Source organism: Pyxicephalus adspersus, chromosome Z, assembly GCF_032062135.1.
Source record: "Pyxicephalus adspersus chromosome Z, UCB_Pads_2.0, whole genome shotgun sequence".
Lineage (NCBI taxonomy): Eukaryota > Metazoa > Chordata > Amphibia > Anura > Pyxicephalidae > Pyxicephalus > Pyxicephalus adspersus.
The window spans coordinates 69,112,960-69,132,624 of record NC_092871.1 but is presented as its reverse complement, the minus strand read 5'-3'; the positions used below and the strand labels follow the sequence as shown (position 1 = coordinate 69,132,624).

The window sequence follows — 19,665 nt, the reverse complement described above, 5'->3', positions numbered from 1 at the left end:
GCTGTAAAGCCTAACAGAGTTCTGAGGTACATGTACATTCCCCACGTTTTGTCCCTTACAGTTATGTAAGTAGAGAACAATGTGTGTTAACCTGCCAGATAATTAGTGTGTTTCCAACTTTCTTTTTGAGCTGACAGCATAGTGCCTTTTCTGCACTAAAATCTAAATTGCTGTTGTTAGCTCTGCCTGCTTGACAGGGCTCTTGGGAAATGTGGTTCTGGAGCACATGCTAATACAGTAGTAATTGACCTCCCAACAGCTGCTAATTTAAGAAAATCACAAATGTGGTAATCATGTTACATGAAATTATAAAATCTGTCTGTTTGTTGGTATGGGAACAAGGTAGGAGAAAAGAAAACAGTCCTGGGATATTTTCCAGAATGAGAAGTAGGTTTGGGGGTAAAGTTGAATAATGTCTGGACATTTCCTGTTATGAAATTTTTGCTGCTTAAAGTGTCATTTTTTTTTATTAAGAGGCAAACATCTGACTATCTGTAACTGGGAGCAGACCCCAAGTGTAACAATGATTGCCAAGGTCCCTTTTTTGTTTATTTTCTGCTGTGATGATTTATGTTACCATGAACCTTTTGAACTTCCACTGTCTCCAGCAGCCTCTTTAGCCTATCGCTTATTTAAATGTTTTTTTTTTTTTTTTCTTACACAGGACATGATGAGAAGTGGGCTCTGGTCATTCTCATCATCCCCTGCTTTCCTTCCTTTGATTAACCTTTGACCTGAAAAAACAAGAGTTAATCATAAAGTTCTAAGGTAGTTAACAGGAAGGGGAAGTTTTTGGTTACAAATTAAATATATAAGTCATAAGCTATAAATTGCCCAGCAGGGAACTTTGCAAAGCTGCTGAAGTTGGAAATGGAGCTTCATGTTTCGGTTTTAGGTTTAAGGACCTTTAATTCCTCACAAGATTAAGAAAAAAAAAACCTGCATAGTTTCATTATGACATACTGGCAACTCTGTGTCTCTGGCCTTTGTGGTAGGTTCATCCGATGTTTGTTTTTACTTTGTAGCAGAAATGAGTACATACACTTATTGCACCAATTTGCAGTGAATTTATTCTGGGAACACCAATAAACGATGATCGATTTTTTTTTTTTTTTTTTTTTTTTTTTTTTTTTTTTTTTTTAATTTACTGGCTAACAGTTTGTTTAAATAAAAATTATTGACATGTTCTGTGTTTTTCATTATCACTTTGACATGTCTCTGAAAAACTGTCCAATCTTCCTCCATTACCTGTGTGAATGCAGCTACCAGTGTCTGCATATACCTCCAAATTCTAGCAAGAGAGCTACATAGTCAGCTGATTTATATACATATAAACAATCTCTTAAACTGGGTCTCTGTATAGAGAAGACAATTTGTTATGCTGTATTAAAGCCATCCATTGTTTATTTTATTTTATGTTTTTCTGTTAGTCCATTAATTGTGTAAAAAATCTGAATAGAAATTTGGGCTTAACCCTTTCTTTTTATTATGCACATTTCTAGTTCCAAATAGCACTTGGTATAGTGATCAGCTACATTAAACCCACCTGCCTACTGCTGTGTCAGTTCATTGACTCTGCATGACTTCTAAGTGGACCTGGCACTGGTATCTGGTACCAACATGTTAGAAGCAGATCTTTTGAGTCTTGCAAATTGTGTGGTTGGGCCTCAATGGATAAAACTATTTTTAGAGATAAACAGTGCATCCACATGATCTTGAATGATTCATCAAAGCAGTTCGTTTTTTCTGTTGCTTCATTGCCAATTGGTGGTCAGCACAGGCATTTTGACTTGCCTGCAGCTATGCAGCAAAGTGTGATTTACTGTGTGTTCTAAAACCTTTATCTCTTGACTAGCATCAACATTATCAGCAAATTGTTCTACAGTGATGGTCGGGGGATACATGGAGCTGGAATGCTGTGCATGTAGAGCCTCCACTTCTTATTTGTCCAGGGCCCATTTTTATTTAAAACTGACTGGTCCCTGCCCACAGTACCTCTTCTGTGGTCTTAGATGCAGACAAGCTATCCTTTACCCTCCCCATCCTCACCACTACATACATTGGTATAAGTTGGGCACCCATGACCCTGTCTCGAGTAAACTAGTTTTATTTCCTTGGGCAACCAACTACTGCATATCACAAGACCGGTGATTTTGAAAATGCTCTGACCCAGTTGTCTGGCCATCTCAATTTGGCCTTTTGTCAGAGGTGTTTAGAACTTTATAGTTGAATTTTTTCTTTCTTCTAACGCATCGCCTTCTAGATTTTACCGTTTAATTACTGCCCAATATATCACACCCTTACACAGGTGCTATTGTATTTATTAAATCAATATTATTTACTTCACTGGTTTTAATGTTCATGCTAATTGCGTATGAAGAACCTTATGATTCCATTGCACACATTTGAAATATTTCAGCAGCAGTACAGCCAAACTCTATAGCATACATTACCCATAATATCTAAATTTCTGGCACTCTAAATTTTGAAATGATAGTATTTTGTGTTTTAAACAATCATAGAATTGTTACTTCACTTTTCACTAAAGTTTGATGACCCTTGGTAATCTAAGGCCTCTTGAATAAAAGACCATTTGGAAACTATACAAATATTTATTACTGCTTAAAAACACTTGCCAACATTGTGTTAAACTGCTGTGTGTAAATTTTTATTTTTTTGATTTTTTTTCCTGAATAACAAAATATTACAAATACAGATTTTAATATATATGTGTAATTATACATATATGTGTACAATGATAGTGTTAGACACAAAGTACTGTCAGATATATTAATGCCTGGGGCATTAGATTTAATGGGTAGTGAATGAAGCCACTTTCTTTAACAGTGCTACATTTTAAACTCCAGATTTCTGTAAATTTCAGAGTAAGATCCGCTGATATGTCTTGTTAAATGCACAATGCCCAGCAATTGTAGATATATTGGGAAGCTAAAGTGCTTACACAATATCTCATTCTAAAATAAGCCCCTGTTAAACACATGCCTGTTATTTAAATAGCTGCCAAATATATTTCTAACGCAGAGTTCAAATTTATTTAGAATATGTATGTAAACTATTAAAGGATTTAGAAGCAGAATCATCTTACCTAAGTTTGTACCATATGGGAGACAGAGGTGAAAGGAATGTTTAACGGGCACCTCAACACTACCACCAACAGACACAATCTGGTGTCACAAGTTTACTGTACCTCACTGGCAATACTACACACAGTGTGCATGATCTTTACAGCATTAGACTGCTAAAAGAGCAGCTACATCTGTACACATTATAGCTTCCTGGAAATCAGTAATACCTTAACTTTTTGCTGTTATTTTTTAGCAGTTCTAAATATACAGTTAGACTGCTAGGAAAGAGTGTCATGGCACCACCAGCTAAGCTATATGAAATTGAGAAACTCATTTTTAAATGAAAAAAGTGATTCATTATAAATACTTTAACTTTCTAAGAATGTCTACTGTACTAAGGGATGTAAGCAGAAACATTTTTATCAGAATTTACTAGGTCTACCAGAAGTATGTTCAAATTGGATTGGTTAATATGAACTGCTGAAGTTGTGCACAATGTTTTTTCAACCACAGTACTTTAACAAATAAGGCAAGCACTGGAAGCTTCAAAAATAACAATATTGTAATACGCAATGACTAATTCAAGTTCTATTTTCTGTTCGCGTTTGTATTTTGGTATTTTTAAAGCACCAGCAATTTTTTAAACCTTTTTATGACCAGGACTTTAATGATTTTATGACTTATTTCGAGTGGAAAAAAAAAACATTTACTTTTTTTTTCTTCCTTGTGGTATAGCAGTTGACCACTCTTGGCCCCTAACAAGGGTAAAGGGGACTTTCTTTTTTTCTAACTAAACAATACTTTTGCTAAATTGTTTTGCTTGTCACCAACCAAAAATTGGTGTATTCGGCATCCATGCCGATGCCGTATATCCATGCCGTGTATGGCTGTTGGTTACTTGGTCTCACTTGAAAACATGATTATATAGATACATTTTCCTGCTGATGTGTGTACATGCTATTAGCAGAGGCATTTCTATCTGAAATTGGGAAAAAAAGGGAGCATTGATCTATGACTTAGTCCAGTGTAGTGCTGTTTAGGTAGAAGATATAAAGCCACTAGCAATAAAGTGCTTAAAATATTAGTATGCATTTTGCATTATGGAAGGATACTGAAACATTCAGAGGAAAATAAAAAATAAAAATTATTCTCCATATATTGACCGTCCTTTTATTGAAAAGTGAACTCCACAATGGAAGCCATTTTAATTCCTATACTATGACTTTTGGTGTTTCGGTACCACATTTCTTAGTCTTTTAGGATGGGAAAGAAAAATGCTTTTCATCTTAATGCCCTCTGTGTAGTGAATAGACATACACCTACCTTTTCCCCTAAGGTACATAATCCAAAAAAATGATTTGATGGAACAAGTCCTTTTTTTCAACCTTTCACATCTTTATTTTTTCACTTTATACCGAGTTTTAAAAATAACATGTTCATTTTGAAAATAAATGTTTAATGTAGTATTACATTTTTTGAGCAGTGGTTGCCAACGTTTTCAGACCTATGGACTACTAAACTTACAGGCTGTGAACTGCGCATGCGCTGGAAGCTGTGTGTCACTCAAAGGGGAAGAAACTTCCCCTCCATGGTGACCTCATGATGCCAGAACCTGCCCACTCCACCATCGCAGGCTCAGACTTGTGATGGGAGAGTGGGTAGGTTGTGGCCAGACACACAACCCGCCCAGCGCCCTGGGGCTGCGATCTGTAAGGGGGACATGGTCCACGGCTCTGGCTGGTGGCCCCCCCTGACCACCAAAATTTTCTTTGGACCACCGGTTGGCGACCGCTGTTTTTGAGAGTTAGGTGGCTCCTAAGTAAAACAAAGGACTATAAAAAGGGGAGAATAGGACTTGTTTCAAATAAAAAAAAAAAAAATCAAACAGTCATGTATTTATGTTTTGGTGGTTGTTGCCAGTGCCTTGTACCTATAGTTTTTCTGCATGTGTGCAAGACTGCAGTTTACAAAAGAACCTACGCACATTTTGCTTTGTGTCTGGGGAACATATCACATGTCTTGAAACTTAACAGCTTCCAGATCCTCACTTTACATGATATCAAAGTAGCAAATTAAATTTGTTAAGAATTAAGTTATGCTTCTCTATAAAAACAAAAAAAAACTTTTTAATGATGGAGCATGTGTCTTTTTAAATACATAAAACATGCACCCAGCACTAAGTGCCTTTTTTGCTCTTTTTTGTTATAAAGTTTATAATTTAAAAATACAGAACCCTTTACTTTTGTTTTAGTAGAAAGAAGAGGGGAAGTTATTTTAGTCTTGTCTAAGAGGCTTAAGTTTGCTTTTTTATTGTTCAATATTTCTTTGATAGTTTTTGAAAATTACAATACAAAAATAAAAAGGAAAAAGAGTATAAAAATATCAATACAGTAATAACAAAACAACCACAGCAACCACAACAACAAGGAAGCCTGCCTATACCTAAAGAACAGCACATAGTAAAACATACACAATCACAAAAATATTTTATAAACTGTCCATCAATTACCTAACCACCAGAAGGTACAATAAATTCCAGAGATAAGAGGATAAAAGACGCTGAAATAGTAGCTAATGACTCCTACATGTATAGAGCAAAGAGATCAAGCGGTCATCCTGCAGCCGGCCAGACAAGCCCCCCAAGTCTGCTTTTTTAGAGATACAGTAAAAGTGTTGTCATTCTAGGTCATGAGCAATGTAACTGGTAGGATAACCAAGTGAAAATGAAGAACAACTACCTAAAAAAAGAAATCTAATTTAATTACAACATTTAAAGAGTTCCAAATGTAACTGGTGATCCTGCCATTAAATTATAACTTATGTACCGTGTTTCCCCGAAAATAAGACACTGTCTTATATTATTTTTTTCTCCAAGAAATGCCCTAGGGCTTATTTTCAGGTAGGGCTTATATTGTGAGAAGAACAACAGCAAAAAAAATTAACATTTATTTCAAACGTTATCACATTCTGTGACATCATGGTAACTCTGTAAGTAAGCTGTGTGCTGTGTCCTCCCTCTTCTATATATATTCTTATTAGGGTTAACTGCACAGCATTGATTCTTTTTACTAGTGGCACTGGTGGACCTTGTCAGTGCAATGTGTGCTAGCAAAGCCACTTACTGGCTCCATCGGGAATGTATATGACATGTATATAAATGACAATGCATTTTTTGTGGTTTTTGCCCTAAATATTTGTTTTAAAATAGACCTTCATGGCAGAATCACCAGGTAATATTGTTTGAAAGCTGCAAACAAAAACGGTAAATACATTTGACAACTACGTTACCAAGATGGTGCTTATGTAAAATTTTGTTAACTTGGTTTTATTGCCTATATAATCAGTTACTGTTTCAAAGCATGAATGCCTGTCATTTCAATATATTTTCAGTCTCCTGGTTCTAGAGGGGGCTTCTAATGATAAGGGTCATGTAATCCTTTTGTTTACAAAAAGGTCTTTAATCTCACTCTCAGAAGTCCTTTTACTGAAGGATTTCTTGGTCCTCAGTCATCCTCTGTAATTCAGAAGAAGTTTGTTTACATATGGACCATTCCCCTGTCTAATCCTCTCAGAATGTTTACTCCATATCTCTGCCTTGGACTTTGTTTAAACTGGTAATCATTTTCCATGGTGTAATATCCAGTTTACAGCAACCCAGACTGATTTGAAATGTATTAGCTGAATTGATAACACTGTCCTATTAACATGAAATGTTAATTTGCTTATCAGTATATTTTGATAAGCTACTTACATTTTACAGTAGTACTTACATGCTTTAGACAAACATTAGTGCCTCTCACTCATCTGTCACATAAATTGTTTCTCACTTCATTTATTACTGCAGCTGTTTAGTTCCTAACCGGGAGTGGGGGCGGAGGGGGGTGTTGCTGCATCTTGTAAAGGCTATAAAAAAATTACTCTTTTGTTCCTCATCTACTAAAGATTGCCTTAGCTGCTTTTTCACATTGTGTATAGAATCCGCTCAAATAAATATTTTAAGACCTTGCAACATAATAAAATGTTGTGTGTGTGAGTGTATATTTTTTAAGTAGCGTTACAAGCAAATGCAAGCTGCTTTCATAACAGCAAATTGCTGCATAGTACTGAGATACTCAAATAGATCACTACACCTAAATGTAAATCTGGTTTGAACAATTAAGTAGATCACTTAGCTGGATGGTGTGTGCAAATTAGCTGGGTTTTGTTAAACTTTAGGTATCTAGCTAGTTAGAGATCTGAAGCAAGTACTGCAGGTGCCAGGGTGTAACAATGCCATATCTTACTTGTTTTGTGGTTAGTCCCCACAGTATTTACATTGGTTGCTGTGTCTGTAGTGCACTTAGTGGAATCAAATGAAAATGATGATAAATTATATATTTATATATATTCTGATATAGTGAAAAAGTGGGAATCTTTTGGAATCAAAGTATATCACATTTCACTACATTAGTACAGAGGGGAAAAAATGTCCAAAACAACACCCTGATATATTTTAGTACCCTTTTATATAAAAAAAAAAAAGTGGCAAACAGATCACAACTTTTTTTATTCTCCGTTTTAAAAATATGATGGCTAATTCATAACACCACATTTACATCATTGTATTTATTTAGTTCATCTATACATGTATTTATATATGTATTTATTTTTTTATTCCAAGCGGTGTGGATACCTAAATATGACTTTCTTTATGCTTGGTTAATTTTCCTGAACACAGACCTCAGATTAGAAGAGGAAGAATCACAAAGAGCCATTTGGTGCCCATGTGCTAACAAGAAACATGCTTATAGAAAGATATCTGATAGAGTGATGAGTTAATTGGTGTACTGCTTCTTCTTTGCCCTCTCCCATCCCAGGCTGGGGAAGGGACAAGAAGTATATACCACAACCAGACATGGCTGTGCTGTGTAAATATCAGGACTAGATGGATGGAAATTCCAATCTTTTGGCAGGTAAAAGAGCTCCCTTGTATGTGTAAATACACATTCGTTTATATGTGTATTTAAATCTGCGAGACTTGCCTATCTGCATTCCAGCACAGGGCACAGCCATCATTTTTTTTCTTCTTTCTCCTACAGATGATCTTAGGCCATCTTGATTGGCTGTCCCTGGATAAAGTTAATTCATCCCCGCACATGCAAGGGAAGCTGGGAATGAATGCCAGGTATTCCTGGCATCCAAAGCTGATGTTGTGCACGCACACCTCAGCTTTGACCCTAGAAACCCACTGCGATCAGGCAGGTAAGACACATTATTGCAGAAGAGAAAATATTTGACCCATTAAGCAATAATGACTTGCCTGATCATGCAAAATTAAAAGTAGAAATGTAGTTCCACTTTAATCTTTAAAAGTGAGCATCTTACTCTAATAACAAATAGATAATTGTGTGTTAACATAAGCATTAACAGTGCCCATGTAATATAAATGTAAGTGACATGAATGGCTGAACTGGTAACTGCAGTTAAGTTAATTTCTCCTATTTATATATTTTAGCTACCTCCCTTGGTTCGAGGTCTTCTACAAATTACTCAACATCTTGGCTGATTACTCCTTGAAAAAACAGGTAAATACATTGAGTGATGTTATCAGACCACTATGAATGTATGTGCAAAATGCTTAAAAGAAAACAGTTTTATATACTGTTAGTTTAGTTAAATCACCATTAACTTGTCCATTGTTTTCTGTCAGTTTGTATATATTTCAAACTTTGCATGGTGAAAAAGCAGCATTGTTTTGCATTATGACATGCTATTTCCTGTGTTGGTACTCTTTTTCAATAATTCAGTATAAATTCGAGTTTGATCATTGACAACATTTTTGGAGCTGCTTAATTGACTAAAGCAAGATTGTGGAAATACACCTTGCTTCATTTTGGGGAAGTGTGGATATGCCGGACATTTCTATTAACAAGAAACCTACAACATTCGTCCTGAATCGTTTTGACAAATTCTTACCAGTTTGGCATCCCTGGATTGATTTCACAGTTTCTGACAGCTTAAGTAATGTGTTGCTAATTTAGTCCTGTCTCTGGTTCCATTGACCCTCTGTAAGGCATCCATTTCAAGAAATTTTAAAAACACTAAAAATATTGTATTATTATTATTGTATTTATGTTTATTAATATTAATAATAATAATAAAAAGGACCACTTGTGGTCCTGTGTTTTTTTTAAGCTGCTGTGTTGGGGTGAAAATGCAGGGACACATTTAGGAGCCAGACAAATAATGCTTGCATGGACAAGTAAAGTATTTTTGAAAAACCCCAATAATAAGTTAACACCTATGTAAATTGTTTTTTTTTTTTTTTTTTTTACACTTTTCCCCAGGAGAGCTTTGATATTTGTTTTTCTCTCAGGCTTGCCCTCCACCCAAACAAAAAACAAAAATTGGGGTGAGGAGAGAAGGCATTATTGTCCATAGTAATCAATGAGATGTCATCTTGCATTTGGTAACATTGTTGGTCAAGACGGAGGACACACCACTGAATTTGGTGCCATCAACCTGGCAGTTCTGTGTGATAGAACTGTGTGATTTGTAGGATAACACACAGGTTTGTACAAAATACAAATCCTTTTGCAGATAAAATGGATTCCATATGTGTGTTTCATCTGTGGATAACCAGTTGAAAACCCAGAATGTGTGCTTAGAGCTCAGCTTTAACTTTTTTCCAACAAACTTCAACTATAACCACAGCTATTAGTGTGGATTCCTGTAAGATTTATGGTGCATTCTGTAAAGAGAGGTAAAAGATAAATTATTCTAAGTCATTAGAGTACAGCCTTTCTTGTGTTTTGAAGAAATCAGTTTTAAATGGTTAACCATCGAAATTCTGGGTATATGTAATTAGTATGTAAATTATGTTTTTCCTGGTAGGATAATCAGCGAAATGCACTGCTTGATACTCTTTATGGACTGTCCCTCCCAGAACCAGGAGCTGAAGTTCATCTCAGTGTGGTAAGTCTCCAGCTCTTAAAACATCTCTTCTTTGTACTATTCTTTTACTTCACAAACTGTTGGTGTAAACTATGGTTCCGGATCAAGCGCTGTGTGACTCATTTTGTTCGAATACCTTTGAACAATGTAGATCAGTGGTACCCAACCTTTTTTCATCTAGAGGCCGCTGTTGACATTTAGATAAAACCTGTTGGCCACATTGCAATCAAACATTAAAGATGTATGTTTAAAACTAGAATAGTTTTAATTGAAAATTAAATTAAAATATTTCATGTTACGGTAACATACATGCAACATTTTATTATTGAAAGTTATAAAACTAAACCTATCATACAGTGCTGGCTGGTCATATATTGCTCCCCCCTCACCATTCCCGTACCATACACCAGAAAATACAATACACAATGTATCCTGTAAGTTACTTACTACCACATCTTCAGGTCCCTACAGTTCCATGTTCTGAGAAATTAGGGTTCACAGAAGGTAAGTGTCCAGCTTTGTGTGACAGGGTAGCATGCTATGAATAGGGTAGCATGATATGATGGGTATAACATTTTAATGGGGAAGGGGGGGGGGGCAGAAGGGGTTTCCCACTGGCTCCCACATTTCCAGTTGGCAACATCCCTCTTTTCCAAAGAAATTGGGGTTCACAGGTAAGGTAAGTGTCCAGATATGTGTAACAGGCACCCCACCAGCCGCTCAGTCCCTCACACTGCAGCGTCTGTAGATTTGACTCCCGGTAGCATTGAGCAATACTGATCGTCTCCCCCTAGGTAGGGTTCTATGGCATGAGGAAGGAGTAGCCACATCGCATCCTCACCGCCAGTCTGAACACAGTCATGAAGTTTTATAAACGAGCTAATATATATTTGAGGCATAACAACAGAGAGCGAATTCACAGTACCTTAATGCTTGTTGCCATTTAAGTGGCCCCCGGGGGTCCCTAACATGCAAACTGAATTTGGGAACTTTAATCTTTAAATAACCCCCATAATGTGAAAATATCCATTATTGTTATTGGGTTTGTATGCTTCCGACCCCGTATCTGGCAACTTATGGTTATGTTTAGGGGGCTGAAATTCAGTTTTTGTAATAGCTCAGCGGACCCATGTACCCTGAAAATTTCACATTTCTATGACAATCGGTGAAGGAGATATGGAGTTTTTTACATGGGGGGATAATGACAGGTGCATGGACACACCTTTCATGTTGCTGCTGCTGCGATTATCTCACAGTACAAATAGGGTGGGGAGCAGCCACAGGCCCAATGAGGATGTTTCTCCGGCCCTTTGGGTGTTCCGCTGCTCTGGCCGGTGCCACCCCAAGCAGGCTCAGGAGAAGGACCCTTCCTGGGAGGGGGCACCGGCCAGAGCCGCGGAACATGTCCCCGGATTTGAGCCTGCAATGGGATAATGGGCGGGTTGTGTCCCTGCACACAACCCCGCCCACTCTCTCATCACAGGCTCTGAACTTGCGATGGAAGAGTGGGCGGGCTGTGTCCATGCCCACAACCCTGCCCACTTCCATCACAGGCTCTGAGCTTGCGATGGGAGAGTGGGCGGGCTGTGTCACTGCACATAACTCGCCCACTCCCCCATCACAGGCTCATATCCGTGATGGGAGAGTGGGCGGTTATGAGTGGGGGGTTATGCCATCATGACGTCATGTTCAGGGGCGTCATGATGGCATAACTCTGCCCACTCTACCACCGACCCGGCCCCTCTGGCAAATTTTTTTTTAGATTGTGGCCCTTGATTAAAAAAGTTAGCCCACCCCTGTACTAGAGTGTTTGCAAAGCAGGGGGTGAAGGGAATTACCAGACTAGGTTTGTGAGGTGAGAAGGCCCAAGTGCTAAATGAAAACATTAAAAAAAAAAAAAGTTTTCAGAAAGGTAAAAATCCCCACAATGTATTATACAACATTGTTTTTTTCCTTTGTTTTGCTTTGCATAAATTTTGGAAGTTTTGGTGAATCTTTATTAAGGATAAAAAAAAAATACATTGTAAAATGTGCTAACCCTTGCTCGCTGACTGATTTTATTAACTGATTTCTACTTTTGGACATCATATAGTATTTTTACACTGTTTTTGATTAACATAATTATCTTGGTTTAAATAAGTAGCAAAGATGAAAACAGCCAAAGAGCTTTTTAGATCCTGTATGAAAAGGCGTCACTGGAAAATCTTTCGGATAGATGAATGAAAAAAAAAAAAAAAAAAAAAAGTTTGACTAAATATATTAAGAGCTTTCATAGGCTGTTAAATTTTTGTTCTTCTAAATCTGTCTTTTCGGATCACCTAAACCTCTCCAGAGGTGTTCAGGAGGGTTTGAGGAAGACGGGTGCTGTACACACGCCAGATTCTCGTCCAATATCGTCCCCGAGCCGATTATCGTACGAGAACCATTGCAAGTGTGTACGTAGCACAGGTTTTCATTGAGGAGATCTCTCCATTCAGCTTTCCCCCCCCCCCCATCAAGTCTCAGTCCTGCACAAACAAGCAGGGAACCCCCATTCCTTTCTAGGAGTCATCAGTTTGTCGGATGTCCTTAACTCAGAGACTACCTGTACTGTGACGTTGGGCCTTTTTTTCGCATACCTGGGATCATCGATCAGTTCGATAACATCAGAATACTTGATCAAGTCATGTTGTCATATACCGAATAAAAAATGCCCTTGAAATGTGTGTTTCAACAAGACAACGACCCCAAACACACCAGTAAATGGGCAATGTTCCAGATCAACAACATTGATGTTTTATAGTGGCCAGCCCAATCCTCAGACTTTAATCCAATAGAAAACTTGTGGCGTAGTCCAATTATTCTACGCTGGAGTATCTAATCAACTCCATGCAACACAGATGTGAAGCAGTTCTCAGAAATAGTGGTTATACAACTAAATATCAGTTCAGTGATTCAAAGCAAAATCTTTGAACATTTTTCAGTTTATACAGTGAATGTTTGATTTTGTAAAATAGAATGCAGACACTGCTATTTTTTAACCTCCCTAGCGGTTCATTTCTTTCCGATTTTATATGTCTAAAAGCGGTACATTGTTTTTCATGAAAATTTATTTTACAGTATAATATAATAGTATGAGTATAATAAAGTTTGAAACACAAAATCATTTAAAAACAATAAACTGAAAAAATTAAATCTATATATTTAAAAAAAAAATGTAATTAAAAAAAAAATAAATAAAAAAAATACATAATATACTCATACTCCTATATATACTGTATAATAAATGTTCTTGAAAACAATGTACTGCTTTTACACAAAAAAATCCAATGTATTGCATTCAATAGTTATTTTGTATTGAATGCAATACAAATGGATTTTGAATTTCCCACCCCGCCCGGCCAGGACGTACACATGCACCGACGTCACCGGGAACTCCCCCGGTGACTCATCGGATGCAGAAGTAGGAAAAAAGACGGAGATCGCGGCGCTTGACAGCGTGGGACCCCGGCGGATCAGCTAAGCGCTGTATTTACTAACCTTCCTTAGGTGTTCCAACCCCGAGTGTCACTCGGGGTTACCACTTGTAGCAACTATTTTCTACCCCGAGTCACACTTGGGGTTACCGCTAGGGAGGTTAAGCAGCCTAGTATTCCCTTTTCTTAACTTTCTATAAAGGAATAAAACAAATTTGATATAAATTTTTCATGATTTTATTTTGAATAGAATGTGCAATGTTAGCAATGAATTTGTGTGAATGGAAATAAAAGTTATGTTTTTAAATACAATAATATTTCAGATTTTTTCTTGTTGTTTCCTAGTACTAGAAATGTGCCATTTTGTGAAACACCTCTTTTTCTCTAGGCCACTTCTTGTTGATGTCCATTTTTCTTTACTATAGGTGCAACCGACAGGTTGTAGTCAGCAGCTGGCAGGGACAAGTTACCATCTGCCTTAGCTAAAAAGCTTTCTTTGTCACAGAAAAAGCCTGGCATTAAGTGTAACCTTCAGGACTTGCTGTTTGTCTGCCTAGTGGTCTGCTGGTTTACTCTGGCCTTCTGGACTCTAGGAAATCTGACAGGCAAAAAAAACTATGAACATTTCACAATCATTCAGGCAGAAGACAAAATCAAAGACGTCACTAAAAGAACCTTATGCTTGGGTATCTATCCAAAAATCACTGTAGGCACAGTTCTGGCATTTTCCCATCTATATTGTGACCATTTGTGTTTTTTCTGTGACGTTCTGTCATCTCTATATCTTATTACCACTTGTCAGGTTATAGAAAGTATCTGCTGTAGGGTATATTGTTTATATGCTGTAGCTTGTTTCTTCTGCATATAACTGAAAGTTATATATTTGTATTCTTACAACTTATATTGTCTTCTTGGTGGTGAATTTGTCATTTATTTGTTTATTCATGTTGCTTTCTTACTATCATGAAAATGTCCTATATACATATAATATTTTAATATTAAACTAGTACAATGTAAAACTAACATACATGCCTTACTACAGTTTAAAAGGTCAGTATGCCCAGAATTTATACTTTACATTTTTGTATTCGCTAGAGAGCCTACTGTCACCAGACATTTTTGCTTTTAAGTCTTTTGGTGAGCCTACAATGTCATGCAGAGGTGGACAGAAACATAAAAATCCTTATTGGACAATAAGATCTCTCTATTGTAATATCCAAGGCCTGTAATAAGGTAACAACCGACATCACCCCACCTAAAAATGTAAAAATCATAGTAAGACCTATGTCCAGATATCAATGTAAAGAATCTTGTGTGCTAGATAAATGTTGTCAAAACGATGTCCTAAAGATTCCCGACTCATTGTTCCTTTAATTGATCTGAAACATTTAACAAACAATACCTGCATACGCAGCTTCTCATTTATGATGATCATTGAACTTAGGAATGTACTCTCTGGGCAGCTTCCTGGCATTGTCTTCTAACAATTGTATTGGTGCCACATGTATGTAATGCAAACTTTTCAGTTGTTAATAGAAAACATTCATAGATCAATTATTAATTATTCATAGCAAAGACTTTTGCTTAACGTCTGTACATGGCTTAAAATTTATCACATGTTACTGATCATTCTTGTTGCTACTGTGACAAAATCATGCTCAGATTTGTAAAATGGGTCAGGCCAAGAACATTTTATGACCTCATATTACAAAGTGTTATAGGCTTGTTTTGTCTGTGGGCAAAAGAGTAAGCTGTAATACCTTATTCCTTACTCCCCCAGCAGCCAGTGCTTGTTTCCCTCATGATCCCCAGGTACAATGCAGGACTGCTGATACAGTCTGCAAATACAAAGCATCAAAGAGAATTGGCTTTGGGGGTGTGTCCTTCATCTATCCTATTTCTTCCTACATCCATCCATCTATTACTTCCCTCAACTAACATTTAACATCTATTGTATGAAGGGTCGTAGGGGGGCACTGCAAGGGTATATTTTATTACTGCCTGTACTTAGGCTTTTTAATTGTAAAATTTCCTTAAGGTAGTAAACCCAAAAATAAATAGGCAGATTTAGATGTGCCAATGTTTATCATGCCAGAGCGGACATTTATGTACAGTTTAGAAATAAGTTTGCTACAACTTATAATTTTTGCCTTACAAATAAGGTTTGCAGCATATCCCTAAGCTGGCACATTGTATTAAGACAACACTAAAAATACCATACATAATTAGAATAAACCTTTTGTTTTTACTTCATGCAAATGATTTTTTGAACAGTGTTAAAAGTTCTTCCTTGGCTCACTCACCCATTTTTTTTGTCCACTTTAAGGCTCTCCTTTTTCTTTGTAAATTACTTTTGCTTTCATCTTTTTTGTCTTCTTAACCAAACACTTTTATTTTTCCTCCTTCAGCATTCCTACTTCACAGTGCCTGATGCTCAAGAACTGCCCAGTATTCCAGAAAATGTGAGTAGCTGTCTTAACTGTCCATGATTTCAATGGGGACAATTACAATCACAGCTGTTAAATTAACTTTGTTTATTAAAATTGAAGGGTTCTGGAGGTCATCATCTGTACCCTTTATCTTTTCAAGGAAGATTAGGGATTCCCTTTTCCTGGCTTTGTGACCTGATAAAGCTCAGGGTTGTCTAGAAAGAGTAAATATGAAAGGCCAGAAATACTGTCAGTGGTTGCCCATTTAGCTAAATTAATAGCTTGGCGTTCATATACCTGGTAAAAATTAGGAAGTGAAAAACTTATCCTGCACCAAATTGCAAGGTCTGCTTGCAGCCTCATCCAGTGTAAAATCACCTATTTACAGCTGTAAAAAAAAAACTGCAGATAATGGCTAGAAGATATACTTAACTTAAACCAGCTTCCACCCAAATTTCCTAGGCCAATGTGACTTCCTTCCAGTAATGTCTTGAGAACAATAATGGCCCCAAAACGTGTTAGAAAATGTAACTGGATTTGGTGGTTCGCAATATTTGGAATATTGATAATTCCCAGTATTTTATTAGAAGGATTTTGACACAATTTGTGTTTCAAGATAGTTGTAAATAAGGTGTTATAAAAAATGTGACTACGTAAAACATTTTCCTAACTTTCTAAAAGCAGGTAATATGAAATCCAAAGTCTGACAAACTGAATAATTATTTACACACTCGACCCCAGAGTTAAACTGTTCTGATTAGCATTTGCTGGCATTTTTTAGTTCAATGTTTGTTGGGAAAGGAGATGGCCAATGTTTCTATATTATCTGAATTTTCTTTCGGACTAAAGAATTGCTGCTTGGAGACGGGTTGATTGTCCATGTTAGTCAGAGAGAAGCCTATGATGTGAACTGAAGCCAGTTCATTTCCAGAAGCTTAATTCATGATGGCCTGACATCTTTAGCAACAGTGGGCACTCTCTACAAGCTAAAGTAATAGGACTTCATGGCTACATTTGGTTGAAGGAAAATTTTGGTCACAAAACACAGTTTGGAGGGAGACAGCTGTCAGAGAAAGGTGTCATTGTTTTGTGCATAGTCAGGGGATAGAGCTTCTAGAGAGCCCACTATGGAAAAGTGATAAATGAAAGGGCGTAGCCTCAAGAAAAAAATAATTTAGGAAACGCTGAAACTTCAGAACTCAAACTTCAATGTCGGAAGCAACCAGTTAATATTACCCGCTGCTCATAATGTAAAATAAACACCCTTTTAGGGTCAAGGAAGAAGTGCCAAACTAATTTCATTTGTAAAAAAATTCCAAAAGCAGTCATTTTATCCTATTCAGATACATTTAGCCAACAATTTTTGACAGCTAAAAAAAATCCCCCTTCCTCAGAACATGATGGTAGTATTGACAGGATTTTGAAAGCAGGTGCTGAAAAATGAACACTGGAACATATTTTTGCACAAAGATCCCATTTAATGTAAAGCCAAGCCACTATAAGCTTACATATACAAAAATGGTTTGTTACCCCTTTCTCATTTTTTTATTTTTTTATTTATTGTGTTCCCAGGTACAATTAACACTAATCAGTCTGAACATTACAATATTCCCTATCAAGTTTTTCTTTTCAGCTTCCTTTTTACAATTTCACAAAAATCTAGATTTCTTGCTGTACATATTTGTATTCATATACATGGTGGCACACACAAAAATTGCTGTTTATTTTTCTTTTTTTTTTGTCCTTACTTTACATTAGCATTCATATAGGCCGCTTAATGTAGATAAATACTAGCAATAACCCATCATAAATATTAATGGGTTTGCTGTTGTTGACCTGTGGTGTGCAGCATAAAATCAAACCGTTAAAATAATTACTACGTGTGAAGCAGGTTTAAGTGTTTTTAGCAATGGTGTAAGTATGTGTTATTTTTCATGAGTAATGGTTCACCATGTAAAAATCAAACTGCAACAACACCTGCAACATTGTAATTATGTTGTTTTGTGTGAGGCTTGGGTTTTCGCAATCACTGCAAAGCATTTTATTGTAGGAGTGTCCATGTAAAGAATCATCACTAGGTGTAGAATACGATTTGGTTTTCTAAATAACTAAGTAACTAAATCTTTACAGTATCATGGCCTTACCTTACTTAAAAAAAATGGGGGTTGAGGGGGGGGGGGGGAGCAGGGGGGGGGCTGACTGGAAGCTGTCTAAGATGGACGCCTTCCTGTAGATCTCTGGAGACATCATATCCACTAGAACTTATAGCTGTCCTCAGGGCCCCGCTACATTTGCGCTTTTCACCTCTCTGCATTCCGGTATCCTTAGAGCAAACATGGGGAAAAGGAAAGGTTCCAAAAAAACTCACTGTCTTCTTCAGCTCGGTGGGCTCACAGCACAGCCAAGATGGCGCCGGCCTACTTACCACATGCTTCTGCGCAGCCTCCTCAGCAAATCTATCACAGGCTTCCCATATCACAGAGTCACCAGAAAAGGACCGCAGATCCAATAGCACTTCACAATCTTCTCTGGCACCAGCCCAGCGAAATCCAGGATGAAGCTTGCGACTCAGAAGGTAGGCAAGATATGGCGAATTGCCCTAATACCACTACTTTACTAGCCTCTGATCAAATTGATTCATACCCCACCTCTGACCAACCTGTGCCCGACACAACCCTTAAGGATATGTTGGTATCTCTTAGAAGCTCCCTCCACACTTTACTTACTTTATTCCAACAACTTAAAGGAGATCTTTAAGATGTGGGGTATAGAGTTGGCCATATTGAGAACAAAATGAGTGAATATGCTACAGCACACAACGAATTAGTAGATTCACATAATGAGGTACATGATACCCTTCTCCAAGTGCAAATGAAACTAGCTGACTTAGAAGATAGATTCAGGAGGAATAATAAAATATAAAAATTTAGAGGAGTTTCAGAAAACATCCCTGCAGCAGAATTCACTCTGTACTTAGTGCACATGCATTTGAGTTGGTTATAGATAAACATTCACATTTCCCTGAGAAGATTCCTAGAGATGTGCTTGCTCGCATACATTGCTCACACATAAAAGAGCAACAAATGATGCTTTCCAGAAAAAGCTTCACTCCTCCAGATCCAAATGCACATATTACATTATTCGCTGATTTTTCTCAATCGACGAGTCTATCCAGAAGGAAATTTCTGTCTATCACTCAAGCCCTATGCAACAACCAAATCCCATATAAATGGGGTTTCCCAGTAAAATTGTTAGTTACTAAAAGTGGAACTCACAATCAAAACTCCACAAGATGGCAAGGACTTGCTTACAAGTATGAATATCTGTTGCAGAAGGATTTTCCAAACAGCCTAGAGGCAGTCCATCACCTAAATCGTTTGTCCCGAAATGGAAATCTAAATCGACCTGAAGCTTGCAACTTCACACCTATTTTCTATTTAAATGGATCCATGATCTTCAATTTCATCTTACTATGTTTAGTACCATTGAACTACCCGGTGGTTTAGTGTTTTGCTTCGCGCCCCAACTATTTTGGTTGCAGTATGATACTGCGTGTTAAATCATTTTGGATTCTGGATCAACTTTTTTTTTTTTTTTCTTCAAATTTTGACTTTCAAACAAAAAACCCGGCAACATACAATAAAGATGTACATAAAGAGTAGGTACATACAGCAGTCAGGTAACATTATATCCAACTTCATAATATAAAACAATCTGTATTAGACAGCTTCTCAGGAGTCAAAAAACATTTTGAAATTATGG

The 19,665-nt window shown here is 37.0% G+C and overlaps 1 protein-coding gene across 14 annotated transcripts in view; it reads left to right on the top strand.

Annotated features, from left to right (window-relative positions):
* Positions 1-19,665, top strand: part of DENND1A (DENN domain containing 1A) — a 651,854-nt gene that overhangs the window by 179,430 nt on the left and 452,759 nt on the right. For 13 of the 14 annotated variants that reach the window (XM_072430328.1, XM_072430340.1, XM_072430333.1 and 10 more), the window contains 3 exons: positions 8,581-8,650; positions 9,960-10,040; positions 15,883-15,936. In XM_072430328.1, the coding sequence (XP_072286429.1) occupies positions 8,581-8,650; positions 9,960-10,040; positions 15,883-15,936 (205 nt within the window). Of the gene's footprint in view, positions 1-8,580; positions 8,651-9,247; positions 9,637-9,959; positions 10,041-15,882; positions 15,937-19,665 lie in introns of those variants that run through there. The other variant, XM_072430341.1, reaches the window with a different exon arrangement.